This window comes from Sorghum bicolor, chromosome 6 (assembly GCF_000003195.3).
Source record: "Sorghum bicolor cultivar BTx623 chromosome 6, Sorghum_bicolor_NCBIv3, whole genome shotgun sequence".
Classification (NCBI taxonomy): Eukaryota; Viridiplantae; Streptophyta; class Magnoliopsida; order Poales; family Poaceae; genus Sorghum; species Sorghum bicolor.
In genome coordinates, this window is record NC_012875.2 from 47058664 (window position 1) to 47080024 (window position 21361).

Sequence of the window (21361 nt, forward strand, 5' to 3'; positions counted from 1 at the left end):
TTGGGACTGTATGTGGTCCGCGACCTTAGACGATCGATAGATATAATAAGTCCAGAAAACAACATCTATTGTGTGTCGTCAAGGTCGCCGTCGACTAGAACATTCATGACTGGTACTTCATTTCCACACATCATATCGTATGCGTGCTCCTATGTCTATGTACAGCGACTTTTGTTGCTGCTGGGTCGCTGTGCGCTCCCAACAAGAAGAGCACTCACCAAACTGACCAACATGGCAGCACCCAAGTCACCCATGAACGGATCAACGGAAACTTTTTTTCAACCGCGCACAAACATCAGTTTCTCCAGATTTTTGTTTATTTGTTATTTCCACCACGTTGGAAAACCAAAAAAGGTTTGGAACCTACCATGCATGTTGACAATATGGTACAGCCATCGACGCACCATGCATGCATATAAGTGGCGGTTGCAATTTCCCCTTCATCGGAGTGTCCCAAGTTCAGTATGAAAGACCCAATAGGGCCAAGTCACGTATACATATGACAAATTCCTCCTACTTCCTATATAGAGAACACATTTTCATTTTAGGGCCCCAAATAGGAAATGAATTTTGTGTCACCCTTCTTTTGCACCACACCACTAAAATAGTGCATCCCTCTAATGGTGGTGTGCTAGTGCTACAATGCAAGCTTATTGCATAATAATGCTCAGCTTGGGCACTTGCCTTTACCCTCCTAATAATAAGCTCATCTTCCTTCTTTTTCCCTTGAACAGAATAACAACCTTTTCTTAGCTCTATGCATTTTTTTTCTTTTTAAAGGAGAGGCCCCAACTAAAAGGAGGTGATGTATATGTTGTATGTGTTATTCCTTTGATCAGGAAGTATAAAGGATTGTTATTTATCCTAAGTCAAACTCTCTTAATTTTGACTAAGCTTATCCAAATTACTCTAATATTCAACAACTTAATCTATTTGGTAAATGAATATGACACTTGATATGCACTATACACAAAGAGTACAAGACCATGAGCACGTCGTAGAGCGTGGGACATCTTGGACTCCATATAATACATGGTTAGCATATCTCACAACAAGGTGTTCTACTAGTTAAACAAGCTCTAATATATAAAGCAGTTAGGTTCATACTAAGGTGGATTCTGCATGTAGTAGAATGTATATTATATAGGTCGACTTTGGTAGAGCTTCACTTCTTGATTCTCAGAATGAGTGATTCTGGTGGAGAGCAGGTGGGGAGCAGGTGAGAATCAATTCTGAAGTGATTCCTGTGACAAATGGATGAGGAGCAAGGGGAAGCGGTGGAGAGCGGGGTTTTTTTAGCTTCCAGCTCATAGTGTAAATGGAGAAGTGATTTTCACCAGCTTCCCACCAGAACCCAGTTGTAATTTAAGTGTTTGTCAGCGTTCTACCAAAGGTGAGAGTGAAATTGATGCTTGGAGCGTTGCCAAAGGGGCCCACTTTCTGTAACTTAACATAGATGCATGGTGGATGGATAAATAATATTGGCCACCATGCTTAGAACCTTTTTGCACTTTATTCTCTCTCTCTCTCTCTCTCTCTCTCCCCCTCTCTCTCATTTTTACAGATCCTTAGCACACACTCCCTTAATACTCTCCTCATACCTAAATAAATAAACTTCTAGAGTTGTCTTAAGTCAAAATTTTAAGTTTGATCACACTAGAGTGGCTCCCAGGCCAATTGAAATAGGAGTTTTACCAAACAATATTCGGAACATGGCTATAGACTGATTATCTAGAGTAATCATGGCCCCAAAGATGGAAACTAACTTATATTGTGGTTCAGTTCCAGCATGGAATCTACATACTTACTCTATCCTGACATTAATGGATCCAAGTTTATTATAAAAAAGTTTGTTTTAAGTCAAACTATGCAAAGTCCTACCAAATTTACAGAGAAGAGTATTCATATAAAGATATACCGAAAAATAAATTATGAAAACATATTTTATGACTTATATAATAATGCTAATTTGATGTAGTAACTATTGTTTTTATTTTTCATAATTCTAAATTAAATTAAATTATCATAATTTTACTTAGGATAAACTTTCATTGCGCCCCAGACTGAAAGTGGCGGTGGTTGGAGTCCAGCCCATCTTTGCGGCCCAGCCCATACAACGGCTCGGCCCTGCAACTGCAAGACAGCAACACGGCGCATCTCGCAGCCGGCGGCACGGTTCACTCGAACGGGGGCGCAGCCGGCACGCTTCAGATGGCGGCGCTGCTTACCCGAGCCGGCGCCCGCCTCAAGCGATCCGGCTCCGGCTTCCACCTCCGCTCCGTCCTCGCGGGGCACGGACTCTTCTCATCTGAAGCCGCGACGACCGCTGCTCCTGCGGCCTCCGTGGACGACCGCGCGGTCGCTGTCGCGGCCACGGGCGAGGAGGATGGGGACGACCTGCGCAGCCGCATCTTCCGGCTGGGCCTGGCGAAGCGGAGCGCGACAGCGGCGCTCGACAAGTGGTCCGGTGAGGGACGCGCCGCACCCGCGGCGGAGCTCCGCCGCATCGCGCGCGACCTCAGCCGCGTCCGTCGCTACAAGCACGCACTCGAGGTTTGGTCACCTGCAGAATCCTAGCCCCTTCTTATTGCTCTGCCTGCCATAAACCTCTTCTTACTGCTCTGCGCCTCTACCTGCCATAGACCTCGTGGATGCGGGATTGAGTGCCTTGTCTGTGCTGCGCAAAACTTTGATGTGATCTGTTCTTTTTGTCGTGGAAATGGTTATTTCTTTACAGAATAATGGAAGGTTCCGGCTTTAACCTCCTCAATAATAATAATAATAAGTCATGACTCCACAATTATGAGTGCTTGATAATGTGGCAAACTAGCAATAGCTACCAAGGGAACCACAAGGCCAAAAACAAGAAAAGCATACATGGAAAAGTTCCAAATTATTGCCCTATTATATTAATATGCTCCTCCATGATAGCAAAAATTTTGCACCATTGTTGTCTCCAAAGCGTGGCAGGCTATGCTATGAGTCCTTCTGGATAAAATCTTTATAAAAAAAAATTATGATGTGCACTCGATGTAGGTTTATCTAGCTGAATAATTAAGATGGTTTGGTTGGCTAGTGCCGCCGCTGATGCTTCTGGTTCCATTAACAGGTCGAGCTTCTCAAAGTAGGTTTTGTTGTGGGTTAATCTGAACATTTGACAGGGCACGATGTTAACACTGAGCAGTCTTACTCTAGGAAGTTTTATTCTAAGTATGTAGCATCTGTGCTGTATTCATGTGCTGTAGCTTTGTTCCTTATTGGCTGTTATTGATAAGGGTGCCTATGAAGATGCTCATCTAGTTTTAAGGCTGGCATGATGGCAAAGGCTGCAGCTATGATCTTATAATTAGTAATCAACATTTCATCGATTGAATTTGCAAGTATTCCTTTTTATGCTATTTAATGTAACTGATACTAGCTAGTATGTTTCTATATTTTTACAACATGATGAGCCATCTTATCTTTACATTCTTTGCCAAATGGGTTTGAGTCATTGAGATTGGATAACCTTATATGAGAACTATCGCTAACCCTGAAAGAAGCCAGCTGCCAGACTTTTACATTGGCAAAGCTTGTAGCACATATTCCTTTCCCCTTATTTTATTTGGTTGTTTATGCTGATACCCTAGCAAGAGTTACATTTTCTCGATGGTGGGTGATACCTTTCCCCTTCTAGAAAAAATGCAAATTGCAGAATCAGCTATTAAGTAACTGCACATTTTACAGGTAGCAGACTGGATGAAGACACATCATGAGTCTGATTTATCTGAGAGTGACTATGGAATGCGCATTGACTTGATTACCAAAGTTTTTGGTGCTAGTGCTGCTGAAGATTTCTTTGAGAAGCTTCCACCTGGAGCCAAATCGCTAGAAGCCTACACAGCTCTTCTCCATTCTTATGGCCGATCAAAGATGACAGATAAAGCTGAAAGGCTGTTTGAGAGAATGAAGGATGCAAACCTGTCTATGGATGCCCTGGTTTATAATGAGATGATGACCTTGTATATTTCTGTCGGGGAGCTTGATAAAGTGGAGATCATTGCAGAAGAACTAAAAAGGCAAAACGTCTCTCCAGATCTCTTCACTTACAATCTCCGGGTCAGTGCAGCGGCTGCGTCCATGGATCTCGAGGGCTTCAAAGGAATTCTCGACGAGATGTCGAAAGATCCAAACTCCAAAGAAGGGTGGACACTGTACCGAAACCTCGCCTCCGTATACGTTGACGCGAGCCAGCTTGTGGGCTCTGGAAACTCGCTGGTGGAGGCGGAGGCAAAGATCAGTCAGAGGGAGTGGATAACCTATGACTTCCTCGTCATCTTACACGCCGGCCTCGGCAACCAAGAGAGGATCAAGGACATTTGGAAGTCCATGGTAATGACCTCGCAGCGCATGACGAGCCGGAACTACATCTGCGTGATCTCCTCCTACCTGATGTGCGGGCAGCTGAAGGATGCCGGGGAGATCGTCGACCAGTGGCAGCGTTCTAAGGCCCCCGAATTCGACATCTCTGCCTGCAACAGGCTGCTGGACGCCCTTCTGAGCGCCGGTCTCACCGACACGGCGGATAGGTTTAGGGAACTGATGCTGCAGAAGAGCTGTATACTGACTAGCAGGGCAACTGTGGTTGAGTGATTAAGAGTTTCTTTTGGATTTGTCTTTCGTTGTGTTGTGTTGTGTGAATGAAGGAATAAATGATGGACATACCCAAGCAATCTGCACGTTGTTCTGGCATGGATGCATATCTGGTTATATATTGCCAAGTCCGTGGCACGATGAAGCACATTGAGAACTAATAATGTATGATCATCGGTATGTTCTTGTGATCTTCGTGTTCCTGGCCTAACTACCTACAGCTTTTGTTTAGTTTCTCATAAAAAAAAAAAGCGACAGGTACAGCGGCTGCACGCTGGCGGAGACGATGCTGTTTGTCCTACGCTCCACATTCTCGCCACGAGGATGGTGTCATGGTGCGAGTGGTTTCATGATTGTGCGCAGAAAGAGACCGGTTGCGATCCACAGGAGTTTTTTTTTTTTCAATTATTTCGAGTCCTTTCATGCGTTGCCTAATCACCACCTTCCACAGCTGCTTTGATAAACCCCCGAAACTTCAGAATACTCCCCGGTGTCAAACGCTCAACACACGCCGTCCCTGACATCCGCCGCTGCAGTCGGCACAGTCGCGCAGATATAAAACGTGCCAACCCTGCATCATCAGAGTGACGGAGTGTCACGCCGAATTCGTCAAAAAGGATCCATCCAGAATTCCAGATGCAGGAGAGGGGGAGGTGGGTTTGGGGAGAGCGGAGCGCACGGATCGGCAGCAACAAAGGGAGGGGCAACCGCGGGCGGGCACGGGCAGGCAATTCGCCCAGCTCCGACGTGGGATGCAGGCATCCGCAGCAGCACTAGCGCTAGCAGTCTAGCAGAGCAGCGCCGCGCCGGTTCCTCGCTTTCTCGTGTCGTCAAAGCAGAATCGCCCCGCAGCAGACAGACCGGCGGCAGTAGCGGTGCTGCTGCTGCCGTTTCCCCCAATTCTGCGCCTCTGTGTGCGTGCGTGCGTGCGTGCTTCGCGAGGGCGCGATGGGGATGCGGGAGCTGCTGCTCCTCGTGCTCTGCCTCCTCGGCGCCGGCATGGCCGTCGTCGACGCGCAGTCTTCGTCCTCGCCGCCGCCGGCGCCTCAGCAGACGCCTCCTGCGCCGCCGCAGCAGACGCCGTTCGGGCGCACCATGTCGACCTTCATCACGGTGGCCATCAGCGTCTTCTTCTTCTTGCTCTTCATCTGCGCGTACGTCAACCAGTGCCGCCTCGCCGACCCCGGGGCGGCGGCAGCGGCGGCGGCGGCGGCGGCGGCCGGGGCAGGCGGAGGCGGGGGTCCGTCCAGGAGGGGGAAACGCGGGCTGGACCCCGCGGTGGTCGCCACGTTCCCGATCGTGTCCTACAGGGAGGTGGTGGAGCACAAGATCGGCAAGGGCGTGCTGGAGTGCGCGGTGTGCCTCACGTCGTTCGAGGACGACGACGACCTCCGCCTGCTGCCGCACTGCTCCCACGCGTTCCACCCGGAGTGCATCGACCCCTGGCTGCAGTCGCGGGTCACGTGCCCGCTCTGCCGCGCGAACCTCGAGAAGCCGGCTCCGCTTCCGGCGCCGTTGCTGTTGCCGGTGCCGGCGGTGGCGCCCCCGTCGCCGTCGCCGTCGCCGCCGGCGGTGGCGGTGGCGCTATCGCCACGCCAGCGGCCTTCGCCTTCGCCACCGCCGCCGGAGGCCGTGGCGATACCGGTGTTGGACGACGAGGGTTTGGAGGAGGACAGCGACGACGAGGACGACAGGAAGGAGGAGGCCATCGAGCTGGAGATGCTGCGCAGCGCGCGGCGCGCCGCCAGGATGCCGCGGTCGCACTCGACGGGGCACTCGCTCTTCGCGGCGGCCGCCGCCGCCGCGGAGGAGGGCGACCACGAGAGGTTCACGCTGCGACTGCCGGACCACGTGCGGGAGCAGGTGCTCCGGTCCCGCCGCCTGCGCCACGCCACCAGCCTGCTCGACCTCTCGGAGCTGAGCTCCGAGGGGGGGAGCTCCAGAGGCGGACGGCGCGTGGCGGGAGCAGGAGGAGGCTTCGGCAACGGCGGGAGCAGCCACGGCGGGAGGCGGTGGCAGTCGTTCCTGGCCAGGACGGTCTCCTGGGCGCGAGGAGGGGGCGACGGCTCGGTGCGGAGGGGATGGGACGGGTCCACGAGGAGGGGAAGGGACGGCGGCGAGTCCAGCAGGAAGGGCGCGGCCTCGCCGCTGCCGGCGGGCCGGCCGTGATCGAGGCCACTATTGACGGCGGCGCCACCGCGGCCGAGATGCTGCCGCCCTGTAAAGTTTGACGAACTGTGCTTTTTTTTGCTGTATTTGTTTATTATTAGGAAATATTTCATGATAGCGGCCTGAATTTCGCTAAACCTCTTTTTTTTAGCTTTTCTTTGTACTTTTGCAAAGCTTGATTTGTTTGGTGCGTGGATTTTGTGGGATTAGTGATAAGTGACGACAAGAGAAGAATTCGAAGAACCGCGGCGGGTGTTCTCACTCACTCTTTGGTTTCCGGCCGTTCTTTAGCTACACCTCGTATCCCTTCTTTTGATTTCGAGACGGTAGCCTCTCTTTTTGGTGTCCCGAATCGACGTGTGAGTGGGAGAAGCATTATCCTGCTAGCGTCAGCTTTAAGCTAGATCATTTGCGCTCGTTAATCATGATTTCATCCTGACGAAGACGAACTGTCTCTCATCATTCTTGACGAGGTGTTCTCTCGGTAATGGGACTGCAAAGCATGCAGTTCCTTTTGTCTCTTTTTGGTCTCTTTTTGGTTGTGGCTGTGTACGTGTCAATCTGACTTTGAGAAATTGGGGCAAAGGCAGAATGCGAGCATAATTGCTCTGCAAAAATAACGTCGTGGGTAGTGACGGGCATAAAGAAACAGTAAAAGAAACCATGTAGAAGGATAAGGTGGCCGTCGCCCCCATTTCAAAGGCGTTTGCGTCGCCTAGCGGCTCCTGGCTACGGTTCACTGACGTCGTCAGGACCAGGACCCGGGCGTGCCTCCTCCTGCACGCTGCACTGCCGTGCAGAGATTTTGTTGTTTATTATTATATACAAAAAGAATAAAATGCTCCAGACAGCGAAAGGATTTCCTTGTGCGAAACGAGCGAGACAATGGACCATCACGGTCCAGTGCGCGACACCGGTGAGGTGGTGCAGGTGCCGTGGACGGATCGCGAAAACAGTTGAGTGTGCCGGACAGAAACGCCGCCGATATAACTTCACGATGCATTTCGTCGTGCAATACTTGTGATTTGGCGGGAGGCATACAATTCAGGCTATGTCCGGCTGTTTAAATCTAGTCCCTAAAGTTTAGAGATACCACATTAGGTGTTACATTGCAGGTTCGAATAGTAATAATAAAATAATTTATAAAATATTAGTAATCTATATTAAGTCTAATTAATTTGTCATTAGCAACATGTTTACTATAGCAATGAGTGTTAAATCATGGACTAATTAGATTTTAAAAAATTTGTCTAGCAAATTAGATGCAATCCGTGCGATTAGTTATTTTTTAGTCTATATTTAATACTCCATGCATGTGTCCAAACATCTAACGTGGTAGGGGCTAAATTTGAAGAGAATGAATTAAACAAGGCCGATAGCTAGGTCATTGGCAACAAAACTAGAAGCCTGTTTGCTTGAACTTATCAGTGTTGCTTTTTCAACAAAGCAATAATATTTTTTTCTCATAATAAATCAGTAGCAGCTATAGCCAAAATTCAGCGAGCCACAGACCATGTATCTAGGACTCACCCATTCAAGACACGATCCGAGCATATGCTCTTTTCTCTACCTACGTATCTTGGGGGATAATAAGTGTAATAGGACTATTTTTCAAAATTTATGAAAATTTTTGTACTAATCCAACTTCTAAAAAATATAAAATGTGCTACAACAATAAACTAACAGCAACACTGAAGTTGCCGTAGTTAGCCATATTTTGTGAAGAGATTGTAGTTATGTGACGTCGTATGTACCCAGCTAACAATGTTCTCAAACTTTTGCCTAGTACATTAGTAAGGAACATTGGCTACACGAGCGACGACGATGACTGTGTGGGGGTTTGAATGAGGCCGGTGAAATGACGGTCTCCGTGTGGTCATAACAGCGGAGAAGTCTAAGAGTATTATGTTCAGAACTCAATGAGCAGACGCTCGTGGTACTGAAAAAATAGCTAGAAACAAAGGCATTGGCATAGTGATTTGAGAGTTGTTTGGTAGTTGAGAACGACAGTTTGATTGAATTGTGTGCCAGTAGTGACCGCAGAGTTAGCAAAAGGCTTACATGAAAAGAGGTGGCCACGAGAGGTGCATTACAGATTTGATTTGTGTACAATGGCGGCGGGTGGTCTTGTGTTTTGACGGTTATCCCAATACAAGAGACCTTTTTATGATAGCTAGAGTCCTCGTGTGCATTTTGGCTATCTTCGATGAAGTGGTAGGGTTACTTAGAGGTACCAGTTCTTGATGGACGAAGTTGGCACGATGTCGACCGGAGGCCTTTGATCATGTATTGAATTGACGGCTTGCAGCTGACTATGGCTGCTAACCCTACATGTCTAGTCTAGTGTAGGACAACATCATAAGATGGTGCAAACAGATTTGGTAGCATGATAGTTACATAGATTGCAGTGGATTGCGGCGACTAGTTCTAGAGGTTATCTCGATGAGGGACAATGTCACGATGGTTCAAGTGGTGATTTTGGTGTTTCGTCTTGACAACTTTGTCGTTAGGTGATGTGTGGCAATCGACTCGCTATTTGGGGAGGGTGGCAGATTTGTAATAATCCTACCAAGTCCGTTGCGTGTAAACACATCTCGAGGATCCAAACGTCATGTGCCGATACCCCCCCTAGTTTCGGTGAAACTTTTGTGCTCTATGTACCTATAAATTAGAGCCCAGAGAGGATGGAAAGTGGAGGAGGCCAATAGTAATACCCTCATTGATAAGGATGTACTTCCTCCGTCCCAAAGTAAGTGTTATTTATGCTTCTCGAGAAATAACTTTGACTAAATATATATATTAAAAAGTATTAATATTTACGGTATACAATTAGTACCATTGGAAAGATCTTTGAGTCTAGTTTTTTAATAAATTTATTTGGAGATACAAATATTACATGTATTTTCTACAAATAAGGTTAAACTTGTGACATAAAAACCTAAAACGACATTTAGTTTGAGACAGAGGGAGTAAGTTCTAATTGTATTGGATCATCGAGTCTACTTGAAAACTTAATCAAATAAACTAAAATGATATTTCATGGAATTTGAGTGAGGTAAAAAAATTAAACTAGTATAACGTTCGATCGTAATTAATCAACTGACTCAAAAATTACAATTAGATCACTGTTGGGTCCTTACTTGGCTCTCATCAGTCAGCCTTCAAAAGAGGACGACGGAGCCGATCGGTCCTGGACTCTTGGTTAGGTGAGTGGTGAGTTGGTGACCACCACGATTTGCGTCTGAGTCTGACGACGAGACTTTGTTATGCTCCAGAGTTCACATGCACGAGCAGGTAGGAACACAGCGACGCTCCGGGCCAAGGCGCCGTCCCTGACGATGCTGATTGCTGACCACTGATAGTTGAAACATCGCCTTGGCTGTAATCCCGACCAAGAACATGCCGTGGGCCGTCATCCGTGGCTAATGTTCGATAACGAGCTAAGCTGGCTCGGCTTGGCTTGTCTCGTTAGGATAACAAGCTGGCTTAGCTCGGTTTATTATTTTAACGAGCTAGAAAAACTGGCTCCGCTCGGCTCGTCACAAGTTCGAGCTAACTTGTTAAACTCGTAAGTTAGGTATATTTATACACAAAATATAATATTTATATTTATCTAAAACTTATAAATAATAATAATATAAAAAGTAATATATCCAATAGTTTTCGAGCTAGTCACAAGCTGAGTGAGCTAACGAGCTTTAAATTTTTCATCATGCTTATCTGTGGCCGTTCATTTCAAGAGAGCATTCTGCGCAGACTCTAAACCCATTTTGGCACGCATGATTGCAACTGCCAGGGAATAAATAGTCAGATATCTAAGGACGGTACCACAACCAGCAAATTCATGCACAAATATTCCATCTCCATCCATGAGCCGCTGAGTTCAGCATACAGTACTTCTACTTATCTTCATAAAAACAAGGTTGTTTTGAGAGAAAAACATTATTATTTTGCTAAAACGGTACGGTCCAAACTTCACAGTGCTGCAAAGCTTCCCCGGATATACTCATGGGGCCGCGAGTCAGGTGCTAAGATGGCAGGATATTTTTATTATTCAACACTATTTTAACAATATTTTTCAGTAAATAAATAATATTTTTTTCTTATAATAAATCAACATAAGCAGTAATATAAGAAAAATTTGAGCGATGCCAACAGCTGAGAGCCTGAGAGCGAACTAGACGCCGGCGCTGATTTTTTTACTGCTCCGACGCGGTGTCTGTTACGAAGAAACCGGAAATGCGCTGAAATTTGTGTGCGACTTTATCCGAGCTGGCACGACCGATCCGAATCATGCGCATGCTGCAGTGTGTCTGGGCGAGGCACCGGCACCGAGCAGCCGACTTGACGTTGAATAGTGATGATATCTGGCAGTCGATCGACGGGATCCGCCACAGGCCACGGCCACAAAGAAAACGCCTTGGGTTTCTAAAAGTTTTAGCAAAAATAAATAACGGTAACACTTTCGTTTGTACTTAATAAATATTATCTAATCATAAACTATTTAGGCTTAAAAAATTTATCTCGCAAATTACAGATAAACTGTATAATCAGTTATTATTTTTATCTATATTTAATGATTTATGCATGTGTCGCAAGATTTGATGTGATGAAAAACTGAAAAATTTTGCAAATTTTTTTGAACTAAAAGACCTTGGCCTATGCACAGATTATTTGCAGATTCTTAGGCCTTGTTTAGTTCGCAAAAATTTTCAAGATTCCCCGTCACATTGAATCTTTAGTCGCATGTATGAAGCATTAAATATAGACGAAAATAAAAACTAATTGCACAGTTTATCTGTAATTTGTGAGATGAATCTTTTAAGCCTAGTTACTCTATGTTTGGACAATGTTTGTCAAATAAAAACGAAAGTGCTACAGTAGCCAAAAACCAAAGTTTTTGCCAACTAAAGAAGGCCTTAATGCAGGCGGTAGGTGATGTGCACTACTAATCTTTGGAATCGGGTGAATAAATAATTGACCAAGCCGGTTTCCCATCCGATAATGTCCGACGTGAGCCGGGTACTGTCAGGATCTTGAAACTGCCGGCTGCCGCATTGTTCATATATTCTGCTCTGCAGTTCAGACGTTGCTGCCAGTGCCAATTGCAGGAAACAAATAGTGGTGGTGGTGGAGTAGACCTGGAGTGGTATTTCTGAATGCGACAGTTTTCATGGCAAATGACGGAATGGATCTGTGGAAACAAATTATAGAGAGGAAATGCAAGTACTTTCAAGTACGTTTTCATGGCAAATGACGGAATGGATCTGTGGAAAGCACAACTTGGGCGTCCGACGCGATGCCCATCATCACACCTGCCTAACCTAAAGCAGACGCGGAGATGCAATTTTCTCCAAACCATTAAGACAGACCAATGATCTCCTCGTGCGGATGCTCCTCTAACACAACGAACCTAAAAGCAAAGGCAGGACCGACAGAATGCAGTGCCAATGCCAGCTAACACCAGAGGTAGTTCATGTCTCACTTAATTATAATTATTATAGTACGTGATTTTGTGTTAATCTCCACATTTAGTTTCGCTCGAACGAGAACGAGGCAGAATCAGGTTACGAGTATTCCTGAATCCAATCTGCAGAGAAGAATATAGCTGCACAGTATGCATTTTCTCGATTTGCAAACATCCAATTACTGGATACGAGTTTCAACTTCTAACCTCTTTGAGATCACAAGTATAAGGGTGTACAGATCGCGGCTGCCGATTCAACAACAGCAGCAACATTATTTCAGCGAGCAAAATTCAGCTCGAGTATCAGACCGCCATCACTCACTCACAATGGCAGCACCGAGCTCCGAGCGCGGCAGTGGCGCGAGAAGAATGACCTCGGGACGCCGCTGGGAGCCGCCAGCCTGTCGGTGCTGAGGTTGCTCCGGTGGCCCGAGCCCGATGCCTTCGCGCGGGTCGGGCCAGTCCCAGTCCAGCGCTTCCGCCTCCCACCGATCTGCTCCTCTTCAGGAGCTTCCTCCGGCAGCCGGTCTAGCTCCGCGACGTCCGCCGCAGCGTCCATGGACGCCGCGCGCCGCACGTTACGCGGCAGCGGACACAAGAGTTCCGGCGGCGGCTCTGCGGAGCTGGGTTGCTCTTGCTGGTCATCTTCTGCGGGCGAAGCGTCCCGGCCGTCGCTCTCCTCTCCTTCGTGATCCGAGGCCGCGTCGCTCGCGGCGGCAACTTGATCTGCTGCGGCGTTGGCGTTCGCGTCTGGATCACCTGGCGGCGGGCTGGAGCTGGACCCGACGCTCTCGCTGCCTCCTCCTCCTCCGGGGACGGCTGCTGTGACGGCGGGGTCGACCACGTCGGAGCGGCAGATCGGGCAGTTGACGTGCGCGCGGAGCCAGGTGTCGATGCAGGGGACGTGGAACGCGTGCGCGCACTTGGGCAGCAGGCGCACCAGCTCGCCGTCCTGGAACTCGCCGAGGCAGACGGAGCAGTCCGCCGCGCCCAGGAGCCCCGCCCCGGCGCGGTACCGCGTGACGGCGATGGAACTGATGGACGCCTCGTCGAGCCCTACGGTCCGGATGTTCCAGACGTGGTGCACCACCCCGCCGCCGCCTCCTCCTCCTCCGCCGCCGCCCCACTCGCCGCCGCCGTCGTCGACGTTCGCGGCGCCGCCCGCGTTGAGGGACGGCGCGAGGAGCGCCTGCCGCCTCCGCCGGACCTGGCGGCGCCGCACGGCGACCGAGACGCCGAGCAGGATGAGCGAGACGAAAGCGATCACCCCGGCGGCGATGAGCGCGTACTTGACGAAGTGCCGTCGGGCGTGGTCGTCTGCATCGCCGCCGACGCCCGGTGGTGGGGGGCCGTATCCCTGCTGCATCCCTCCTCCCTGGTCCCTCCTACCGTTATGCGCGGGAGCAGGCGACGGCTGGAGAAGTGGAGGGCACAGCGGAATCCCCGCGAAGGGAGGCAGCGATGGGGAAGGGCCAGGGCCGTAATCAAGGGAGCTGGGAACCGGCGGTGGCGTCTGGCAGCCGGCGGACCAGGGGTCCTCGCAGTCCCCTGCGCCCGGGAAGAGGGCCCGGCGGTGAGGCCTCATGGCCGGCGACCGATGGCGTCAGATCGGCCGCCACGGCGGCATCTGCATCGGCCGGGCGCTTGCTGCTGGTGGAGGCGGAGAGGAAAGTGGTGGGAAGATCGTGGGAAGCGTGCGGGGACTCGGTTCCTTAACGTGAGTGCGTGGACTGGACGGGGACGGGGACGGCACGGCTGTGGCGGTGCGTGGACTGACTGGGGGAGGGGCTGCCTGCTGGATCGCCGCAGCGCGGGGCTTTTGGTTGGTTTGGTGGCCCAAGTTGGACCGGGCGCGTTGAAATACGTGCCCCGCGCGGCGGCCAGTGGCTTGTCACTGTTGGCCCCCCGTTTTTGCTTTCATCCTCCGGCTGACCATACGATAGGCCTGACGGGACGAGTGACGTTGAACCGAGGATATGGTGATTGTGATGTAGGCAAAATATTTTGAAAAATCGATACTGTAGCTTTTTCGTTTGTATTTGGCAAATATTGTCCAATCATGGACTAACTAGACTCAAAAGATTCGTCTCGTCAATTTCGACCAAACTGTGTAATTAGTTTTTATTTTTGTCTATATTTAACACTTTATGCATGTGTCTAAAGATTCGATGTGACGGAGAATCTGAAAAATTTTGCAAAATTTTTTAGGAACTAAACAAGGCCGTAATAGCTGTTCACAGCACCTTGCCGTCGCAAAATCATGGCCAAACAGCAAGCAAAGCAGCTGCCGATGGCTCGCCCGGTGTTCGACTTCGACCTTTGCAATTGCAAGCACCGGAACCCAACGGTCTCCCACTACCACTTGGCACTCGCGTCGAGTGCTCGCCAGCGTTCTCCTGCCGCCTGTCGCTGAGACAGTAGCCGCTAAGGCTGGACAAAAAAACTCATAGCTCGGCTTGTGGCTGAGCCGAGCCAAGATTTTAGCTTGTTAGATATAACGAGCCAACTTAGCTAGATCGCGAGCCTAATAAGCTACACTATTATAGAAAAAAATCATCATAACTTATACTAGTTTTATATTACTTCATGTCATGTACTTTATAAATGATTAATATGTTAGCTCATATAAATATTTTATTGGACTTAAAACAATTGGATATATTATTATTTTATTATTACTATTTTTAAACTTTAGATAAATATAAAATATTATATTTCATATACTTTTTATATCTGACTCGTGAGCTTAACGAGTCTGCTCGAGCTTTTAACGAGCCAAGTCCAACTAGCTTCTGACTCGTTAAGATAATGAATCGAGCCGAGTTAGCTTGTTATGCTGACAGGCCAAGCCAAGCTGCCTCGTTATCGAGGCTGGCAAGCCGCACAGCAGCAAGTCAATGACGTCCGTGTACGTGAACGATTCGCTCAGGTGGTCCACGGGCTTCGATCTCAACGAGAAAGCCTCGTCACACGGCCTTCCAGCCCGGTTCCCGCGTGTTCGCTGGGCCAAGAAACGTGTTTCTGCCGGCCCAAGCGTCTGCCTCTTCTCGCTCGTCCCCTTTCCTTGTAACCCAACCTGGCGGAGCGGCGGGCCGGCGGCCGTGCGGCACGGCACCGCGCGCAGCCGCGTACGCGTGCGCGTACCAATCAGTCAACCAAACCCACGCTGTTCCCCTGCGACCCGCCGCCGCCGTCAGTGGTGGTAGCCTGGTAGGTAGGTGGGTGTTCTAGAGGCCCATCTATTCTACCGCCAAGTCCACTGGCCGGTTGCCAGCGCCGGTGGCGGTCTCATCTCATGGCGGCGGTTGTAAGCTGGTACGGGCCACTGATCGACCTCTCGGAGGCCGCCAGCCATGTCGGCGGATTCGTGCAGCTACTGGCGGTCGTTCGCCGCATCCTTCCCCACCAGGTAATGCGCAAATCCTAAATCCGACATCCGGCTCTGCGGCGGCGCTAGCTGGGGAGGAGGGAGCATTTGGATTTTGAGGAGTGTATTATGAACATGTCCTGAGGGGCGATATCTTTCCTCTCCGTTCCTATTCCTAGGTGCACAATGCTGCAACCGGAAGGACGTATCAGAAAACCATTGTTGAAGTCGGCGACGATACACGGTCCAGCTTCTCTGTCTCCCTGTGGTCCTCCAAGCATAATTCCACCATAATCGCTGGCGATGTCTTACTGCTGCAAAGTGAGGATCATAACTCTCCAGTGTCCCTTCTGCAGTCATATTTTTTTTTCAGTTGTACTGAAAATGCTACATGTTTTTTTAACCAAAAAAAATATATGAAAAGCTACACTAAATTGTTTCTACAAAGCTGCCGCTGTAACTTGACGCAATTCTTGGACGAATGGATGCCCCTTAGGGTCGTCTCCATTTTGTTTTAGATTTCAATATGACCCTAGCAAATTCATCTGGTATTTGCTTGTGCCGGCACATTTGCTGCTCTCTGTTGTTTACTGTCGGCTTATCATTATTTTGTTTCAGATATTAAGATAGTGCAATTTAGAAATGGCCTGGAGGGAAGAGCTTCTCAGATGTCTTCAGTCCAAGTATTGTTGAACTCTAAAGACTTGCTGAACCCTGAACCTGAAGGTATTAAGTTGCAGCCCGGCAAATGTTTCTTTTGGTTCTTCGATGATACAGTGTTCTATTCGCAAAGCAAATTATAGCTTACTTTTCCAAGCTATACCATATAGTGCATATGAAAACATACATTGGTTAGTAACAATAAGGGCATTGAGGACATTATTGTTGGTTGAGTGGAGACATCATTCTTCTTATTACTGACAATTATTGATGGCTTCAGGTTGCTGGAAAAAAAAAATCCTTATATTGTGTGCTAATTTGTTATCTTATACTTCGACTAGGTGCCTGGGTTATTCCTTCTTTGCAAAAACATTTCCTACTAAGTTAATTATCTGAACTATGGGGCAACTTGGTAACAGACGTTCTCTGTTTATATTGACACCTATTCTTTTAAGAGTTTCTCAGCAGGAAAATATGCCTAATAAAATAATATTTTCAGCACTCTGTTGTAACTTAGCATGTCCTCTTTTATAGGAATACATGAACTAATAAGCAGTTGCAAAGTTGGGAATACTACAAAATCAAAGCTAAGAAGAGTGGTAGAATGGACCATACGCACAAAAGGTGCTCTTGCGGAAAGTCATCATCAGGTAAAATCTACTGGAATAATCCAAATCAGTTTAACTGGAGTATGGACCTGCACTTGCCTTTTCCACTTACACTTAGGGGCTCAACCGCTGAGTTTTCACCATCTACACTAGCATTGCAATTGCTTTTTATTTGACTTTCGTGTTTTGCATCATCTCACCTTGGATTACAATGACTATGAGTGAGGAAAAAAACCACGACTTCAGGCGTTGATGGTTCTTAGTAGATAATTTCACAATTGAGTATGAAAGAGGTTGAGTATTACAGTCAATTTGTCTTCTCCATGCCATATAGCATTGAGATACTCACTCTATGTACTAAAACTCTTAAAGTACTTTGTTGCAGATACAGGTGGTATCGAAGAACTGGAAACAAACAAAAGAAAATGAATCAACACATTTTTTGTCTATATCAGAGCTACTCTCTCAGAGAAAATTATGTAATATAAACATTTATGCTTGCATGAGCAAGATGGTTTTAGTGAGTTCTCTGACCGCCCCCCTTCAGGCAAACTTGTCAGTGATCAACAGACATTCTTTCAAAGAGCACAATGATATCGTAAGAGATTTGGTTACTGCTGGATGCAAGTTATGTGGTTCACCTCTATATCACAAGTAGGCATCTTAATACCATGTTGCCATCTGCTTATACATAAACGGTATTGCTCTTGTCGTGATGTAATGAATGTATATGCAGAAATCTTCATGGGGAAAACACATGTGCACTTGATTGTCCTAATAACCCAAAATATCTTCATGTTCCTGGCCAGATATACAAGCCGTTTCTGGTAAGACTTCCTGCAGCCTGAGTTTTGGTTTTTATAGTTAAGTATATTTGTAAAACTATCTTATCATCTTACGCAGATATATATTTATGACCAATCTGGACAAGTTCCTTTGCTTGTGAGGAATAGAGCTGCGGAGACCTTATTTGCCGGTATCATTGCAGATGATGTATCTGAATGCCACAAAAGCCACATGCTGTCAGAAGCCTATGAGTCGTGTAACTTGAGCAATTCTGGTATGATAGATGATTCTGGCAACAAGGAGATAGCAAAAAGGAGAAAAATTGAACAAAAGCCTAATTTCTATCTTATTTGGCTTATTCTGATCAAATGTCTGCTGAGCCACGGCAACAACAGTCCCTTCTGCTTCCAGATTTCAGTCAACCCTGAGAAGAATGTTGAGGATGGACGTTTCGAATTGGTTTATTTGACAATGCCAATACCATGAGATAGCAATTTTTCGTGCAACACATTGTTTAAGTTGAACCAACTCAATTTTTTTCTAGAAAAAACACCAAAGTTTATTTTTTCCACAAGAAAAGTTCCTTGGTCACTGCACAGGAACTTGCATGGTTTGGGTGGCAGAACCATCAGATTTGGACTCGGCATGAATATGGTTCAACTTGTATCTAACCCATTTTAGTGCTAATCTTGGAGCCCACTGAAAATTGGCATTTTCCCATATACAATATGAAACATGCAGTCAGGACTCAGAAGGAGCATAGAAGAAAGGATGATGCAGTACTATGATGGTACATATCTGAATGTTCTTTTTTCAGACAAGTAATTTCTTTCATTGCTGTAATGTGTGCACTGATTTTTTTTTTTTTGACAGCATGCCTGTAGTACTATCCTTAAACTCTTGGCTTTTCTAGCACTAAGCAGCAGATTGTAGTGGTTGAAAGATTTTATTGACAACTTGACATTAAGATTTTTACTCGACCAATGACATTGGGACGAGCTGGTGCATGTGCTACATTAACATATTGGTTCATTCCACATGCAAACTTTTTAAATATACAGGGATATGTTTATACTCTCATGCATTGCTTTTCATTTTTTGGTAGGTATATACTGATTCTTCATCTTTTAACCACTTCCTTAGTTTCAGGCTTCGTACATACTCCAGACTTAAGCCATTTCTTGCCCTTTCATTCACGTTATTCCATTTCTTGCCATTAGCTTGCTTCAGCCGCTCTTCCATGAAATTATAGTTCTAGATTGCAGATTATTCTAAATGAAACATCAGGATATGCTGTACATAGTCACTTGGTTAATTGAAAACTCACTCTTAACTGTAACCTGGCTGAGTAGTTTGAACTGCAAGAGCTTCTGTTCTACTAACCGTTCCACGTTTCCACGTGCCTATTTTCATTTCTTCTTGGTCTTTTTCTGTACCCTCGACTTTGGCATGTACCGCTTAGAATTGTCATCTCAAAACAGGAAATTTTCCTCTGACGATCTACTGTAGATTTTTATTTCTAGTGGTTTTTGATTGATTTGTAACGTTTTGTTCAGTCTCCTTTCAAAGTCAACCTCTTGTCTCTTCTTTACAAAGCAACCAACCAGTCAGGGTTGAAGGTTCTACTTAAAAAAAAACTACTAGTCAAGGTTGTTGTATAGATTGTACAAATGGCCACGTTCTCCTTTAAATATCCTGATGGTTGCCTCAGAGCGATAGATTTCACGGCACGGCGAAGTAGAGGACAGCAACACAAGCTCATTGCCCCCAAGCAACAAACTTGCTCGATATCACCAAAGAGTAGCTTCGACGTAGAAGAAAACTTTGAGCCCTTCAATAAATCCCATGGCCGCGCTCGGTTCTTCTATTACCTCCAGAGGCTTGGCACTTCATACATCTGTGGTTTTTCATCGTCACCACGGGAATCCAGTGATCTCCACATCTTCTCATCGCCAGCGAAATCTTACTGGTTTATCGATGAATTCTTCAGGCATGAACAATGCCTTCCCTATCAGAGGAACTACACGGTAAATGCATCTCTTTCTTACAGCTCCTCGTAGATCCTAGGATTCATCAGTATGTATCAACTTTTCTTTTTATTCAGTACTAGCTTGTATCTTGGCATACACAGTAAGTTTCATGCAGCTACTGCACAGCGGCTTTGTTTTTTAAAGTTTGATCTGTTTTGGTCCAGAATTCCTGCAGTTGGTCCTGGCCCTGCCAATCCGGCAGGAGGAAACCTCCCAATAGCCAGCATGCCTCCATGGTGAGTGAACAACAGATATATATGCTTTTCTTGTTCATTGTTCAAATGTTTCCAAATGTATCCGATTGATTTCCTTCTCGCTCTCCAAATCTATCGATCTATGGACTTCTCAGGGCCAAGTGGTTGGTTGGTGCTGTCATAGTTGCGATACCTATCTACAGGAGGTTCAGAACATTAGAAGGTAATATAAACAGAGGTTTCTGAAACCGTCTGCTAGTTAGCATGCATATATTTTTTATTGCAACTGCAACTTTTTTTTCCCGGTAATAACAGATAAGATAGAGAAGACGGCAGAGGTGGCGATCGAGGTGATCGACACGGTGGCGGAGGCGACGGAGAAGGTCGCCGGCGAGGTCGCCGACGCATTCCCCGGCAACGAAAATCTCAAGGAAGCAGCCTCGAGGATTAAGACGGTCACGGATGCGATCGAGGAAGACGCCGAGAAAGCCGAGGCCCTAATCGAGAAGGTCAGTTTAGTTACGCAATCCATTTTTTTCTTTCTCAGCGACGAAAAAACGCAAGCTATTGCTATTGCTACACGAGAGCGAGAGAGAGAGAGAGAGAGAGAGAGAGAGAGAGAGAGAGAGAGAGAGAGTACGCTAGGCCTTTGATTACGGCAGCTGATAGTGTTGCTACTACGTAAAGCTCATGGATCATGGTACAATCTTGCAAGTTATTACTGCCAGCTACTTTTTTGCCCGATCTGTTCGGAAAGCTGGAGATACGTGCTGGTCTAAACGATCTTTGGTTGTCTGCATGCCTAGGATTGTGAAAGTGACTAGCACGTTGTCAGTTCGGTGGGTGGGGCCGTGTGGGGATGAGAGCGAGCGTGCGTTATTACTTGCACGTAATATGTTTTTATATCATGTATCCAGACCATAACTATCGCGATCGCTTATGTTGATCAGGTTGACGAGATAAAGAAACAAGTTGATTCAATTGTTGATCCTATAATCGACAAGGTTGTGAAGGATAAAGAAGCATAGACAAGGAACCAAAGAGGAGACAATATATAACAGGCGGTGAATTGTAGGTGTGAACATTGGTTGGGTAGTGGTTGCCAGAAGAAACTACGGAAGCAGACATGGCGAATCTCATATCATGATCTCCTGTTTCTCTCATTTGATGTTTTCTAGGTCTCGTTTAGTTCACCCCGAAATCCAAAAAGTTTTCAAAATTCCCCATCACATCGAATCTTGCGGCATATGCATGAAGCGTTAAACATAGACGAAAACAAAAACTAATCACACAGTTTGATTATAAATCGTAAGACGAATCTTTTGATCCTAGTTAGTCTATGATTGAACAATATTTACCACAAACAAACGAAAATACTACATTAGCGAAATCCAGATTTTTTTCACATCTAAACAAGGTCCTAGTCACATGCCTGTACAATCTATCAT

The 21361-nt window shown here is 46.9% G+C and overlaps 4 protein-coding genes across 7 annotated transcripts; 3 read left to right on the plus strand and 1 right to left on the minus strand.

The window, feature by feature from the left end:
• LOC8057442 (pentatricopeptide repeat-containing protein At5g09450, mitochondrial) lies at positions 2154-4793 on the plus strand. The gene is made up of 2 exons (XM_002446535.2): positions 2154-2553; positions 3727-4793. The coding sequence occupies exons 1-2, from the start codon at positions 2212-2214 to the stop codon at positions 4630-4632; spliced, it is 1248 nt and encodes a 415-aa protein (XP_002446580.1). The 5' UTR covers positions 2154-2211; the 3' UTR covers positions 4633-4793.
• On the plus strand, positions 4944-7066 carry LOC8073397 (E3 ubiquitin-protein ligase ATL6). The gene has a single exon (XM_021463194.1). It carries the CDS (start codon positions 5581-5583, stop codon positions 6799-6801), a length of 1221 nt encoding a protein of 406 aa, XP_021318869.1. The 5' UTR covers positions 4944-5580; the 3' UTR covers positions 6802-7066.
• LOC8073398 (RING-H2 finger protein ATL51) lies at positions 12402-14117 on the minus strand. Its single transcript, XM_002447888.2, has one exon. It carries the CDS (start codon positions 13851-13853, stop codon positions 12591-12593), a length of 1263 nt encoding a protein of 420 aa, XP_002447933.1. The 5' UTR covers positions 13854-14117; the 3' UTR covers positions 12402-12590.
• LOC8057443 lies at positions 15323-21076 on the plus strand. 4 transcript variants are annotated; one of them, XR_002454295.1, is made up of 8 exons: positions 15328-15677; positions 15815-15956; positions 16254-16361; positions 16830-16945; positions 17289-17557; positions 17640-17730; positions 17807-18479; positions 18563-18745. XR_002454295.1 is itself a non-coding variant. In XM_021463481.1 (7 exons), the coding sequence occupies exons 1-7, from the start codon at positions 15564-15566 to the stop codon at positions 18173-18175; spliced, it is 1047 nt and encodes a 348-aa protein (XP_021319156.1). In that variant the 5' UTR covers positions 15323-15563; the 3' UTR covers positions 18176-18745. The 4 variants fall into 4 exon arrangements, 3 of the variants coding, with proteins under 3 accessions (XP_021319156.1, XP_021319158.1, XP_002446583.1); XM_021463481.1 differs by having other exon boundaries at positions 15323-15677; positions 17451-17557; positions 17807-18745; XM_002446538.2 differs by lacking the exons at positions 15328-15677; positions 15815-15956; positions 16254-16361; ... (2 more) ...; positions 17640-17730; positions 18563-18745 and adding exons at positions 19401-19716; positions 19884-19955; positions 20069-20136; positions 20229-20422; positions 20864-21076 and having other exon boundaries at positions 18176-18479.

Excerpts from the sequence above, each read along its gene's own strand:
- LOC8073398 (XM_002447888.2), bottom strand. The coding sequence starts at position 13,853 with ATGAGGCCTCACCGCCGGGCCCTCTTCCCGGGCGCAGGGGACTGCGAG.
- LOC8073397 (XM_021463194.1), top strand. The coding sequence starts at position 5,581 with ATGGGGATGCGGGAGCTGCTGCTCCTCGTGCTCTGCCTCCTCGGCGCC.
- LOC8057442 (XM_002446535.2), top strand. The coding sequence starts at position 2,212 with ATGGCGGCGCTGCTTACCCGAGCCGGCGCCCGCCTCAAGCGATCCGGC. Across the intron at positions 2,554-3,726 it reads GCTACAAGCACGCACTCGAG|GTAGCAGACTGGATGAAGAC; the intron begins GTTTGGTCACCT and ends CACATTTTACAG.
- LOC8057443 (XM_021463481.1), top strand. The coding sequence starts at position 15,564 with ATGGCGGCGGTTGTAAGCTGGTACGGGCCACTGATCGACCTCTCGGAG. Across the intron at positions 15,678-15,814 it reads GCCGCATCCTTCCCCACCAG|GTGCACAATGCTGCAACCGG; the intron begins GTAATGCGCAAA and ends TCCTATTCCTAG. Across the intron at positions 16,362-16,829 it reads GCTGAACCCTGAACCTGAAG|GAATACATGAACTAATAAGC; the intron begins GTATTAAGTTGC and ends CCTCTTTTATAG.